This window comes from Myxine glutinosa, chromosome 8 (assembly GCF_964187855.1).
Source record: "Myxine glutinosa chromosome 8, kmMyxGlut1.1, whole genome shotgun sequence".
Classification (NCBI taxonomy): Eukaryota; Metazoa; Chordata; class Myxini; order Myxiniformes; family Myxinidae; genus Myxine; species Myxine glutinosa.
Window position 1 is genome coordinate 127,989,163 of NC_136268.1, and position 12,197 is coordinate 128,001,359.

The 12,197-nt window shown below is 40.8% G+C and overlaps 1 protein-coding gene across 2 annotated transcripts in view; it reads right to left on the bottom strand.

The window, feature by feature from the left end:
* Positions 1 to 12,197, bottom strand: part of LOC137432912 (collagen alpha-1(XII) chain) — a 305,761-nt gene that overhangs the window by 75,272 nt on the left and 218,292 nt on the right. For both annotated transcript variants that reach the window (XM_078783725.1, XM_078783726.1), the window contains exons 36-39: positions 11,585 to 11,728; positions 9,351 to 9,515; positions 503 to 541; positions 75 to 213 (exon numbers count right to left, since the gene is read on the bottom strand). In XM_078783725.1, the coding sequence (XP_078639851.1) occupies positions 75 to 213; positions 503 to 541; positions 9,351 to 9,515; positions 11,585 to 11,728 (487 nt within the window). The remainder of the gene's footprint in view (positions 1 to 74; positions 214 to 502; positions 542 to 9,350; positions 9,516 to 11,584; positions 11,729 to 12,197) is intronic.

Sequence of the window (12,197 nt, forward strand, 5' to 3'; positions counted from 1 at the left end):
ACGCAGGTATTTAAATATATTCTCTTTTTTCCTCCCTCAAATATTCCCTACTGATGTTGTTGTTGTATTCATACTTTGTAGGCTGCACCATTATAGCATCATGGTGGATCTTGAAAGAGTCAAAGGAGTTGAAGGTACCAGGCTCCATGGAAACAGCATTGACTGTCCCATGGAGCATGTTCGTCAGACCAAAGGCATCCATCATGTTGAAACCTGTCAAAGAGAAAGGGTGTGTATTACAAGGTATGAAGATCTACATCTTACCAGTATGTTGGCTTTCATATGGTACTTGGCCTTTGGTTGAGTTTTTCTGGTCTGTGATCAATGCAAATGCAAAAGCACTGCTTGATTTCAACAACATATCCTGAGGTTATAAACTTTCTTATACGATGTATGCTTTAGTTTTTGACATTATACTTCTTTCTTTCGAATTTTTTTAGGTCCTCCTCATTGATAAAATGATTATTTAAATGATAGTGTACAGTGAAGGCAACTGTGTTACCTGAGACTGTATGCCCATTAACATACGCCAGAGGACAGGCTGCAAGAAAAACACAAGATAAGTTTATTAGCGGTGGATATTTCCAAGATGAATATATCATAAAAAGCAACTGCTTATCGTGACAAAAATAAATCAATCCAAAAAAAGAAGCATAAACAGGAGGGGGGAATCACACTAGCAATGTTGTAGTAGTAGTAGAGGTGGTAGTATATATATATATATATATATATATATATATATATATATATATATATATATATATATATATACAGTCGTGGCCAAAAATATTGGCACACTTGCACTTTTATGAAATGATGCACCATTTCTTCCAGAATATTGTTGAAATAAAAAAAATATTTTGGTATCCACAAATGTATTTCTTTGGTTTGTAGGGGAACAACATTATTAAAAGCTGAAGAAATTACTAAATCTTAGCTTATTCCTCACAGAAATCCTAAAATGGCCCGGACAATATTATTGGCACCTTTTGGAAGTTGTTAGAAATAATGAAATTTCAAGCAGGTGATTCTCCTTTACTTTGAAATTGAACTCACCTGTGGTGAGTTGCAGGTGCCTGCAATATAAAAATCACTCATTCAACCAGTTGTAATAGAGAAAAGGAGTCATTCTGTTGTTTTGTGTCACTGTGTGTACCACAATGAGCATGGAGAAAAGAAAGAAAACCAGAGAACTTTCTGAGGAGGTCAGACACAATATTGTAGCCAAGCACGGACAATCTCAAGGCTACAAGTCAATCTCCAGAGACGTCAATGTTCCTGTGTCCACCATGTGCAATGTTATCAGGAAGTTTAAGGCCCATGGCACTGTAACCAACCTCCCTGGACCTATGTTGCAAGAGGGAACTTGATTGAAGATTGCAGCGAAGGATTGTTCAAATGGTGGAGAAAGCACCTCGATCAACTGCCAAACAGATTCAAGCTGACCTTCAGACATAAGGTACAACAGTTTCAACTCGCACCATCCATCACCAACTCAATTAAAGGTGGTTCTATGGTAGGAGACCCAGGAGGACCCCACTGCTGAGAAAGCCAGACTGGAGGTTTCCAAAACACACCAGAACAAGCCAAAATCCTCTGGGAGAATGTCCTGTAGACAGATGAAACAAATTAGAGCTTTTTGGTAAAGCACATCATCTCTATGTTTACATAAAACAAAATGAAGCCTTCAAAGAAAAGAACACCTTCCCTACTGTCAAACATGGAGGAGGCTCAGTTATGTTTTGGGGTTGCTGTGCTGTCTCTGGAACTGGGTGCCTTGAATGTGTGCATGGCATCATGAAATCAGGAGATTGCCAAGGTATTTTGGAGCGCAATGTTCAACCCAGTGTCAGAAAGCTGGGTCTCCGTCGAAGGTAATGGGTCTTGCAGCAGGACAATGACCCAAAACACACTTCAAAAAGCACCCAGGAATGGTTCAAGACAACATGCTGGACTGTTCTGAAGTGAATGAAGGCCAGAAATGAGTCCAGATATAAATCCCATTGAACACCTGTGGGGAGATCTGAAAACAACAGTTGGGAGAAGGCACCCTTCAAATCTGGGAGAACTGGAGCAGTTTGCACAAGAAGAGTCAGCAAAACTGCTAGTAGAGAGGTGAAGGAAGCTCATTCATGGCTATAGGAGGTGCTTGACTGCAGTTATTTTGTCCAAGGGCTGTGCTACCAAATAATACGTCTAGCTCTAGGCCCTAGGGTGTCAATAATTTTTTCAATGCCATTTCTTTTTATTATCTGCTTTAAAGGATATATTAAGTTCTGAATCAAAAACAAAAGTTCTGTAATATTAACAGTGAAATAAAGAATTATGAAGACCAAATACTTATTTTTAGAGAAAATTGTGAGTTATTTGAAAAATGTGCAAGTGTGTCAATATTTTTGACCACGACTGTATATATATAGTCCCATTTTCAGGAATCGTGGCACTCCAGGGACTTTCTGCGTATAATTTGGCAGATACTGTTTTTTCCAAAGGATTTGGGGGTGGCTGAATCCAATTTTTCTGTCTACTAAGCTGAAAAAATTATGATTAAGATTTTATAAGCAAAAATCCAAAATGGCTGCCCAAATCTAGATTTAAGTGCCATCTTGGCATAGGCCTAACATTGCCATTGCAACTCCCCCAAAAAATAATTATTTATTGTAATGGTCAGTGACAGCGATGCAAAGTTTGGCTATTATCCTACATTAATTCAAAATGGCCACCTTAAAATGGCATCTAAATCATCAGTCTGAGATATGGTTGCTGCGCAAATAAATATACTGTGACCCTTGATAGAATAAGATCTATTTTTTTTTTAAATAAAAATGATTTATTTAGGATGGTTTGTATATAGGGTGATTGCCTAATAATGCCCATGTGAATTAATTACTAAATAAACATTTTATCAGAGTAAATAATCACTTTAGTGCACATCATGTAAAACAATATCATCATTTTTGATATTTTTGAAATTGACTTTTGCGCATTGTGTGTGTGTGTATACAGACAGGGAATATGACCAACAAAAGGATGTGAGGAATTTTACAGACATTTGTGATGCATAGTTAATTAACAGTAGACTGAAAAAAAAAAAAATTACACAAATAAAAATGCGGTATCTTCCAAAGTATTCAGACTGGACAAAGTGGATGCTTTACTGATATTCACATACCAAAATTATCAAGAAGAAGAAGAAGAACCACCTTTAGAGGCCATTTTTAATGGCCAAATTTTTTTTTCGCTAAATGGCCAAACAAATGGCCAAATTAATGGCCATTCAATTTTTAATTACCAAAATTATCAAGGACAACACTTTATCTAAGCTACATAAAACTACCATATTTTAATTATCTGTTACATCTTTTTCTAGATAGGTAATGCAGAAAACAGTAGAAGACGTGTCATGTGAGCTTTAATACTGTAACAGTCGTCGGGCCACTCCAGTTGCTCGGTACGAATCCGGCGAGTCGCGTCAGTGATTGTCGAGGTCAGGGGAGTTGACAGCTACAGGCCAAATTGCAGTCTTTGATCTCCGCTACCGTATCCATTGGAACTGTTGAGCCAGCCAAACTCTACGCCAATAGGCAAACACATGACTGATCAAATTAGGCAGAGCAAAATTGAGTTATGTGCCACTATCTCATCTAGCGGTTAATCGTAACCAAACTACCCCTAGCAGGATTTACTCAAACAACCAGATGAAGCCACTGAGAAACGGAATTCACCCGAGACCAAGTGTATTTAAAATAAATGACACGTGGAGGAATTTACAAAATAAGTACTTAAATAATCACAATGAGAACAACATCTTAACCCACTACCTATACTCACTACCTATATTTTCTAGAAGACCCAGGAACCTAAGCCGTTTTTCCCCATAGGCCCTCGGTTTTAACTATTGCGGTTTTGAATATCATGGCATTTTTCCATTAATGTTACCCCTGCAATATGGGTTTACTTTATAACCCTTATAGCCCATGCAATCAATCACACAAGAGATAGACATCAGAGGAGGATGATATGGAAACATTCAGTCTGTGTCCGTCGGGGCATGGCTTGACCACTGTGGAGACACAAGCAGGCAAAGAACAATCATGCTATAGTCCAAACTCAGCACAAGGAGAAGCGTGGACCTGGTTTGCTGGGTGGGACGTGGCAGAACCTGCAGCAGCAAAGGAACGGTTCAAAGGGAAAACGCCGCAGTAATCGGCGTGTACGTCCCCCAGTGAGGTTTCCGGAATCTACTGGCGTCATCTCTACACTGCACCCCTATATACCCTTGGGCTCGCATGTCATCGGTGGCACGCCGTGCTCCTCCCATCTCACTCGCCATTGGTCTGGTGTGCCAGATATTGGCTGAGGGCAAACCCCTTCCCCCCCTGAAGAGATAAAGTGTCGAAGTCCCAAAGGTACGACAATGTTTCCTGCCTAAACTTTGGTGTCGCAGCCTGCTTTATACTAAAAAGACACATTTAAGACAGATGCAAAGAAAAAACAGACATAGGGATGAGTAGACGTCAGACAGAGACAGACAGACATGAGTAAACGTCGTCTAACTATACAAAATAGATGCATATCTCATGTGACATTTAGTTACTTTTATGCTTAATCTGAACACTCAATAAGGAAATAACTATTCTATATTAAGCATTTATTACCCCTAAAAGTCATTTCCAGAAAAATACGGTCCAGTCATTATTTTGAATCACCATTTATTAAACATTGTTACAAGCGTCATCATTGGTTCTGCATTTTCATTCTGCATCAATGCATTTTCAAGCTGCTGCACACACCTGACATGACTTTTTACACTTGCAGCAGGCACTTGTGCACTTAGTGCTACAATTTCAGGTTATGAGTTCCATGCACGATTCTGGAACAGGAGTGAGGGACAGGTGGATGGGCACAAGTGAGGTATCACCACGTTTCCAACCAAGCATCTCCGGAGCATGTAGCTATGTGTACTGCTTATGTGCCTGATTCTACACTGCTGCCTGATAATGTGAGTGTTGCATGTGAAAGGCTAAATCGTCACTTGTTGGTGGAAGGATCTCTGGGGCATGAAACTTGACGGCAAATAAGGTTGAACATGCCTTGTTGGTAGGCGTGACAGTTGGCACATTGTAGACTTTGCAGCTAAACAGCTCGGCATCTGTGGCAGTTGTTTCATCCAGATAACCATCACCAAGATGTTTAAGGAGATCATGATGCTCTTGGAACACTTTCCAGCATGATAATTCTTGCTATGTCAAGCCAAGTAGTAGGTGGTGTCACTTCCAGTGAGAGCATGAAATGCAGGAATTGTTTCCAGCACATCCTGTTCCAGCATCATGTGCTCCAATATTGTGTGAATAGGAATGTACTTCCTCTTCTTCACAATCCCAGCCTTAAGCCACAGCTTGGAACATTGCAATCTGCGAAAATGAGCCAAGAGTAACACAAGGACATCTGCGTCCCTCACGGCAACTACGATGCTTGAAGTCTGGCTTTCTAACCAATGGATGCTAATTGTTGTGTCAGCTTCCTTGTGTTGGGCATTGTGTTTACTCCAGACTCAGATGCTACAGCTCTCTCTTAATTGCTGAATCCAGCAGCCACCACAACGATTTTGTTGTTTGGTGCATCATCATCAACTGTTTGGGAAAGCATCTTGCCAGGTCTATTTTGTCGTTAGGGTGTTATATGAAGCTCTCCCACTTTGAAGGCAGAGGAACATCCATACTTTCGATCAGTCTTCTTATTGCTCTACTGCTCCTGAACCTTGGCCCCATTTCCTCTTGGGACCATTTTTGATAGAAGCCTCATGGTAATTGTCCAATATCTCATCCACTCTGTTATAAGGTTCTCCACTTTGTACAACAGCTACAACAAACACACCAGCAAAGTCCCCAAAGATGGCTGCTCCTTGAGGTTTCCATATGGTAATCGCTATTGCCTGCTCATCAATAAATAAGTGATGCCTTCTCACCAAGATCTGTATCTTCAAAGACAGAGGGGCAAGGGATGCCTGCAGTAAGTACCTGGTACAATATTGTCTTTGAATCAGTTCTAGGGCTTCCATACATTTCTACTAGAGCCTGTGGCACTGGTGAATGCTCGTGTTTTAATACCTCACACAGGTTGATGTGCTTCAGAGGCAGTGATCAAAAGTTGTAGCAGTTGTCTGTCTTCTGCCTTGAATGACATCACTTTCCCTGCAACTGAATCAATGCGTCTCAACTGAAACAATGAGGCACTGTAAGTAACCATGTTTTTGGTAACGGATCTCTTTCAGCACAAGGAAGAAGACTTTCCTCCACAAAATTGTCCAGGTGATCTTGTCCCTTCTTGTGGGCTTCTACCAGATCCTCCTCAATCTCCCTTGTGGCTAGGACCTTGGTTGCAATGTTTTGTAGATGTTCGTAAATATTAATCAAGAACAGGTTGAAAGTATGTAATGTGGTGAGAAAGCCTTGCTGTCGTGTGACTTATCAAGACCACCACTTCCTGAGCGAGTGCCAACAATCTTGATACAAATAGCTAAATTTCACATACATTGTTTTTTGTTGTGGGATAAGAAGAATATTTACATGCAACATGAATATTTTTACCAAGTCACTATATGTGTAATAGTGGAACAAAATGTATATACCATATAGCATCTAACTTTAGTGGTGTTTATTTTGTGACTTTCAGCTTCATCCTGTTTATTGGAAATATTAAAATAAAACCACTAATTTATCATTTGTGTCATCTGGGTCATCAAGGACTTTTGGGTCATCTGGGTGTTTTGGGTCCTCAAGGGCCTTTTGGGTCTCAAGTGTTAAAGGGTCTAAGCAGTCTAAAGGGTTAAAAGGTGCATTTTAATAGTACGTAATTAATTAATAAACATCAAAAAGTATGACCGACCGACCGACCAACCGACCGACACACACACACACACACACACACACACACACACACACACACACACACACACACACACACACACACACACACACACACACACACACACACACACACACACACACACACACACCTCATCCATTTATAGTACAGTAGATGGTCTGGTTTCAGTGATGGCCATTTTGCTTTTTTGCCCATAATACCTTAACAATACTTTTTTGTCATCAGGAGCTCAAAATCCTTTGTGGGAAAAATATTTTCCAAGTTTTACTAAAAAAATGCCAAGTATGTCATTATAGAGCCAAGTTTTCCAAATTTGTGACTAGACTATCACAGCTAGGTCGAGGTTTGACCCAGACTTTTGCTGCTGGTTGCCTGAAACTTGTGGCAGAAGATATTCACATCATAAACATTAACATGTGATTCAAACATCATAAGTATCAATTTCCATTTGTTTCCTGGAGTAAGTTGTGAACTGCCAAGATTATTGGCAGCACCTTTCACAAAGATTAGGCTGCACATTTTTTGAATCATGACATGATTAAATGAAAATAAAACGTGTAATATTTGAATGATTTTACCTCCGTCTCCAAAGGTGGATTGTTTGTCTGGTTGTTTGTGAAGAGGATAACTCAAAAAGTTGTGGATGAACTAGGAACGAAATTTGGTGGAGAGCTTGGATATGTGACAAGGACGAAATTATTATTTTTGGTAAAGATCTGGATCTGGGAATTTTTTAAAGCGATTCTTCACCACTGAGAGATTGGGCTAAAATCTATATAAAAAAAAAAACCACCTTTAGAGGCCATTTTTCCCCGCAAGCGGGGGTTGGCCTTTTTCGGGAACCGTGGTTGTTGTTGTTTTTCGGTCCCCTTTTTGAAGCAATGTTTTACGGCCGGATTCCCTTCCTGACGCCAACCCTTTTTGCCGCCTTTAACGACAAACAGGGAATTACCAGTGAACTGGTCCTCAATTAGCCGACCTCGGAAGGATGACAGGCTGAGTCAACCCCCCTGGCGTTAATTCGGCGATCGACCGGGATTCAAATCCAGGATCCTAGGATCCTAAGCTGACACCCTAGCCGCTAGCCCAACACCAGGGTTGGCTAAACCTAAGCTAAAATCTTAAACTAAGCTAAGGTTGGCTAAAATCTATATATAGCACAATATCTCAAAAAGTTGTGGACGGAGTCAGACGAAATTTGGTGGAGAGGTTGGGTGCATGACAAGGAATAATTGATTATTTTGGTGAAGGTCCGAATCTGGATCAGAGAATGTTTTAAGTTATTCTTCATCATTGCGTAATAGGGCTAAAAATGATATATAACACGATATCTCAAAACGTTGTGGATGGATTATGGCAAAACTTGGGTGGATGAGTTCCGTAGGTGACAAGGAGAAGCCGATAAGATTTTGGTCCAGGTACGGCCTATCAGTGGATTACAAAACGGAAACTGTTCAGCCTGGCAGAGATATGCGCTCCACAGAGTGCCTGTCATTTAGTTCAAACCTCAAATCAACAGAATCCTGTCCATGCGTTGAATAACGTCTGTAAATTAAAGCACCATTAAATATCCGCAAGTTTCTGGCTGTCTATACAATCACAACATCTAAAGTGGAAGCTATACTAAATATTCGATTCAAAATAAAATATAAGTGAATGATTATATGCATTGACAAAATATAATGAACAAAGATATGTCCCTTGCTTTTTCAGCCATTTCAGCGCACTTTAGGCCGCATTATGAAAGCCACCCTCAACTCAACTCCTGTCGAATGGTGTTTGACGCACTGTCATGCTTGTCCAAGTGCGGGTTGGCAAGAGTGAGCAGCCAAAGTATAATTGAACCCACATCAGCAAGTAGAGAAAGAAACAAGTCTTTAACTATTCAACCAAACAGTCAAATTCAAATAAGTTAATATAAAACATATTGAGATTTTACAACTTGGATCTGGTAACAATGATGTGAAGAGGAACAGGTTGAGATGGTTTGGTCATGTGTTTAGGAAGGATGAAAGTGACTGGTTGAGTAGAGTGATGGAAATGAATGTAGAAGGAAGTAGAGGACGGGGAAGACCGAGAAAGACTTGGCTAAAGATGGTGGAAGAAGAAATGTGGGCAAGGGGGTTAACAAGGAGAGATGCAGAAAATATGGCAAAATGGAGAAGATTGTCACGGGGGCCGCAAGGCTAACCCCCGCTCTAGCAGGGGAAATGGCCTTAAAATGCATGTTGTTGATCTGGTAACAACATTTGAAATGTAGACAAAATATATGAAATAAGATTTAAGGGAAACTGCTAAGTTGGGGCAAGGATGTGGGTGATGGAGATTGCACTTAAGATTCAAAAGACAGAAACTGAAAGAAGAAAACAAAAGAGACCAAGTGTGATGGAGTATTCGATGAGAGAAATGTGAAGAAGGCAAAGAAGAATCATGAGGATTAGATGCGATTTGGTGTTCCTCACTTGATGAAGCAGTCTCGCAAATAAAGGCTATGAGTTCATCTTGAATCTTCTGGAAGCTGTTGAAATTCTCCACAAAGAACAAGTGGCGGGCCACGGGTTTCGATGCAACTGCAGCCAGCTCAGCGTAGTCAACATCCATCAAACCGATGACGAAAACGGTCACACCTGTCATTCACGCCACATGGAGATCGTCATTCATCACATCATCGATTTCCTAAGCGTGTGAATCACCGCTCGCCAAGCTTAAACAACCGAGCCTGCTTTTACAAATAAACCAAGAAATGAGACATCACCATCATGGGAGATTTAGCTCAACAACTTGAAACTAGAATATCCAGTAAATGTACGGATGCTCTTCCATGAGCTGTGACACATGCATGAGACAAGAAATTCCGTTTTCTTATTTCTTTATTTACATATATCATGGATTATTGTGCAGGTTATACACAATTGGAGACAATGGCCAGCAAGACAAACACAGCCGATTAGAATTGCAAAAGGCAAAACCAGAGTGAAGTCATTGGTGCACCATCATAAATCCCCATGCTTCCCACCTAAAGCAAAATTGAATAAAGATGCCAAAAAATTACACCAGGATTCACCCGATATCAAATTATGAGTTAAAATTTTTCCCCATTTTTACCCCTGTGACCATAAGTCCACACCTTTTGGGGCATGAACGGAGAGTCAAGTCAAAAACAAGACCGATAGTCTAACAACAGCGTAGCCAGATAAATTTCATACTGATAGGTTTAAGCATTCTCCTTGTCGATTTTTTTTTTTTTTTTTGGATACTTAATCGAGGCTCGTGAAAGAGCTAACATTTATTTCACAAACAAATCAACCAGACAAACAAAATATACAAAAAGAGGGAGCGGAAGACAAGATGGGGAGAGAAGGGGAAGCACACAACCACAACATTTGAGAGCAGGGAGAAGTGTGGGAGGGAGAGGGCTTGGGGGCAGGAGGCGTGGGAAGGGGAGGGGGGGGGGGGGGGGGATGAAAGAGTTATTTATGATGTCATAATGAAGTCACCTATGACATCATCATTAACATTTGTTATTCCCAATGGGGAGTACTTTACAATGAGCAACCTTTCAATTTTTTCCATGGAGCGGTTTCGGAGATAGAGGTGCAAAGTTTTTCGGTTTTTCCAAGATGGCGCCGGTGCCGGTACCATGTAACCTATAACGTCAAAATTATCATTTAAAAAATTATATAGGAGGCACTCATATGGTAAAAATTTTGTGTCAATCGGACCAATGGTTGCAGAGAAAACGAGTTTTAAAGGGAATAAACCTGAAAAATGTAGGTGGAAGGGACGTTCATACGGACTGACAAACGCTGTTCTAGATGGCATTACCCACGGGTTACGCCGTAAAAATCGTTACATATTTAATGCATTCCGATATGTTGATTGCATGCACAAAATTTAATTAAAAATGTTTTAATGTGTCCATAATCACATTTTTTGGGATGACCCTTTTGACCCTGCACCAGTACGCTGCTCCGGCTCATGCTCCCATACCTGACCAGCAAGCAAGTGATACTGCTCTTGTACCTTCGTCTCATGTGGCGATCATAACTAGCAAGTTTGGTGAATTTCTGCCCAACCGTTTCGGAAATAGCATGACGGACTGATGAACAGACGGAACCAATTACTATATCCACTTATATTTCAGAAAGCGTGCGGATAATAAGTAAATGCAAATGGCTGGGCAGACATGATTGCACGAGATAAAATCAACAGGACGATTATTGAGTTATGCCACCGCTGTGGGAGTCAAGGGGAAGCTGACGTTGCAGGCATCAACCGTTCATCAGATTTATTTTGTCCGATGAGGGTTTAACGTCCGAAACGCCAGCTTCTCCTTGCTTTCCGTGGCAGTTAGCATAGCTCAACGTCTCGTCGATTCCATCCATGGTATTACCTGTCTGCCAATGCAGATCGACACTAGACAGCAGGTTCTTCATTCTAACCATAGTTGCACACGTTTGGGTCTGATCACAGACTTGATGGGATATTACGATCGATTTTATTGATTTTTATACAGAGCTCGAACACCATTTCTTCAATGGAGAAAAAAACTCCATTGAATTGATTAGAATTAATGACAAGTCTCTTCGTTGAGATGTACACCGTTTGACAGAGATCTATCAAGTTTAACACAAACATTTTTGAGCATTGTAAAAAATATGTTTGGTGCACCTTTTGGTGTCCATGCTTGTTTTACCAGAGGTTCTGACGTCACTGGCGATCTTCTGCGCGTCATCCAAGGAGCGACCGTCGGTAAGCATGACGAGCACCTTGGGTAAGTTCTTGCGCAGTCCAGCCTCTTCCTTAAACAGCTGCGAGTGTGTGTGCTTCAAGGCTCGACCTAGACGGTGAAAGAAAACGAAGAGCAAGAAAGGTTCTAGCTTTGCTGATATTGCACAAGTGTGACAGCATTATTTGTTCACCGCGTCTGATCCATTGCAGGATTGCACAGCATAATTCATGGAGACGAGAGTTTTCCAAAGCCCCATCTGCTTTGGCAAAGAGTTTAGTCCACTAATGGTGGTCGCAGATAGCATGAAGACTGATAGCTTGGCCAAAGTATCTGATAAAATTTCTCTAAGATTCTTGCCAAAAGTTGTTGTGATAAGGGTTTGAATAATTACCCTGAATGAATTGAGGTGAGGGAAAGGATGGAAACACGTTTTTGTGAATGCGAAGTAATGGCGATCAATGTGTACAGTAAAGCGTCACCACCATCATGGGAGAAAGGCGCGTTGCCAACCCACGAGACACGACCAATGATGCGGGATGCCGAAAGAGACGGAGACACAATCCGAGGCCAAAATACC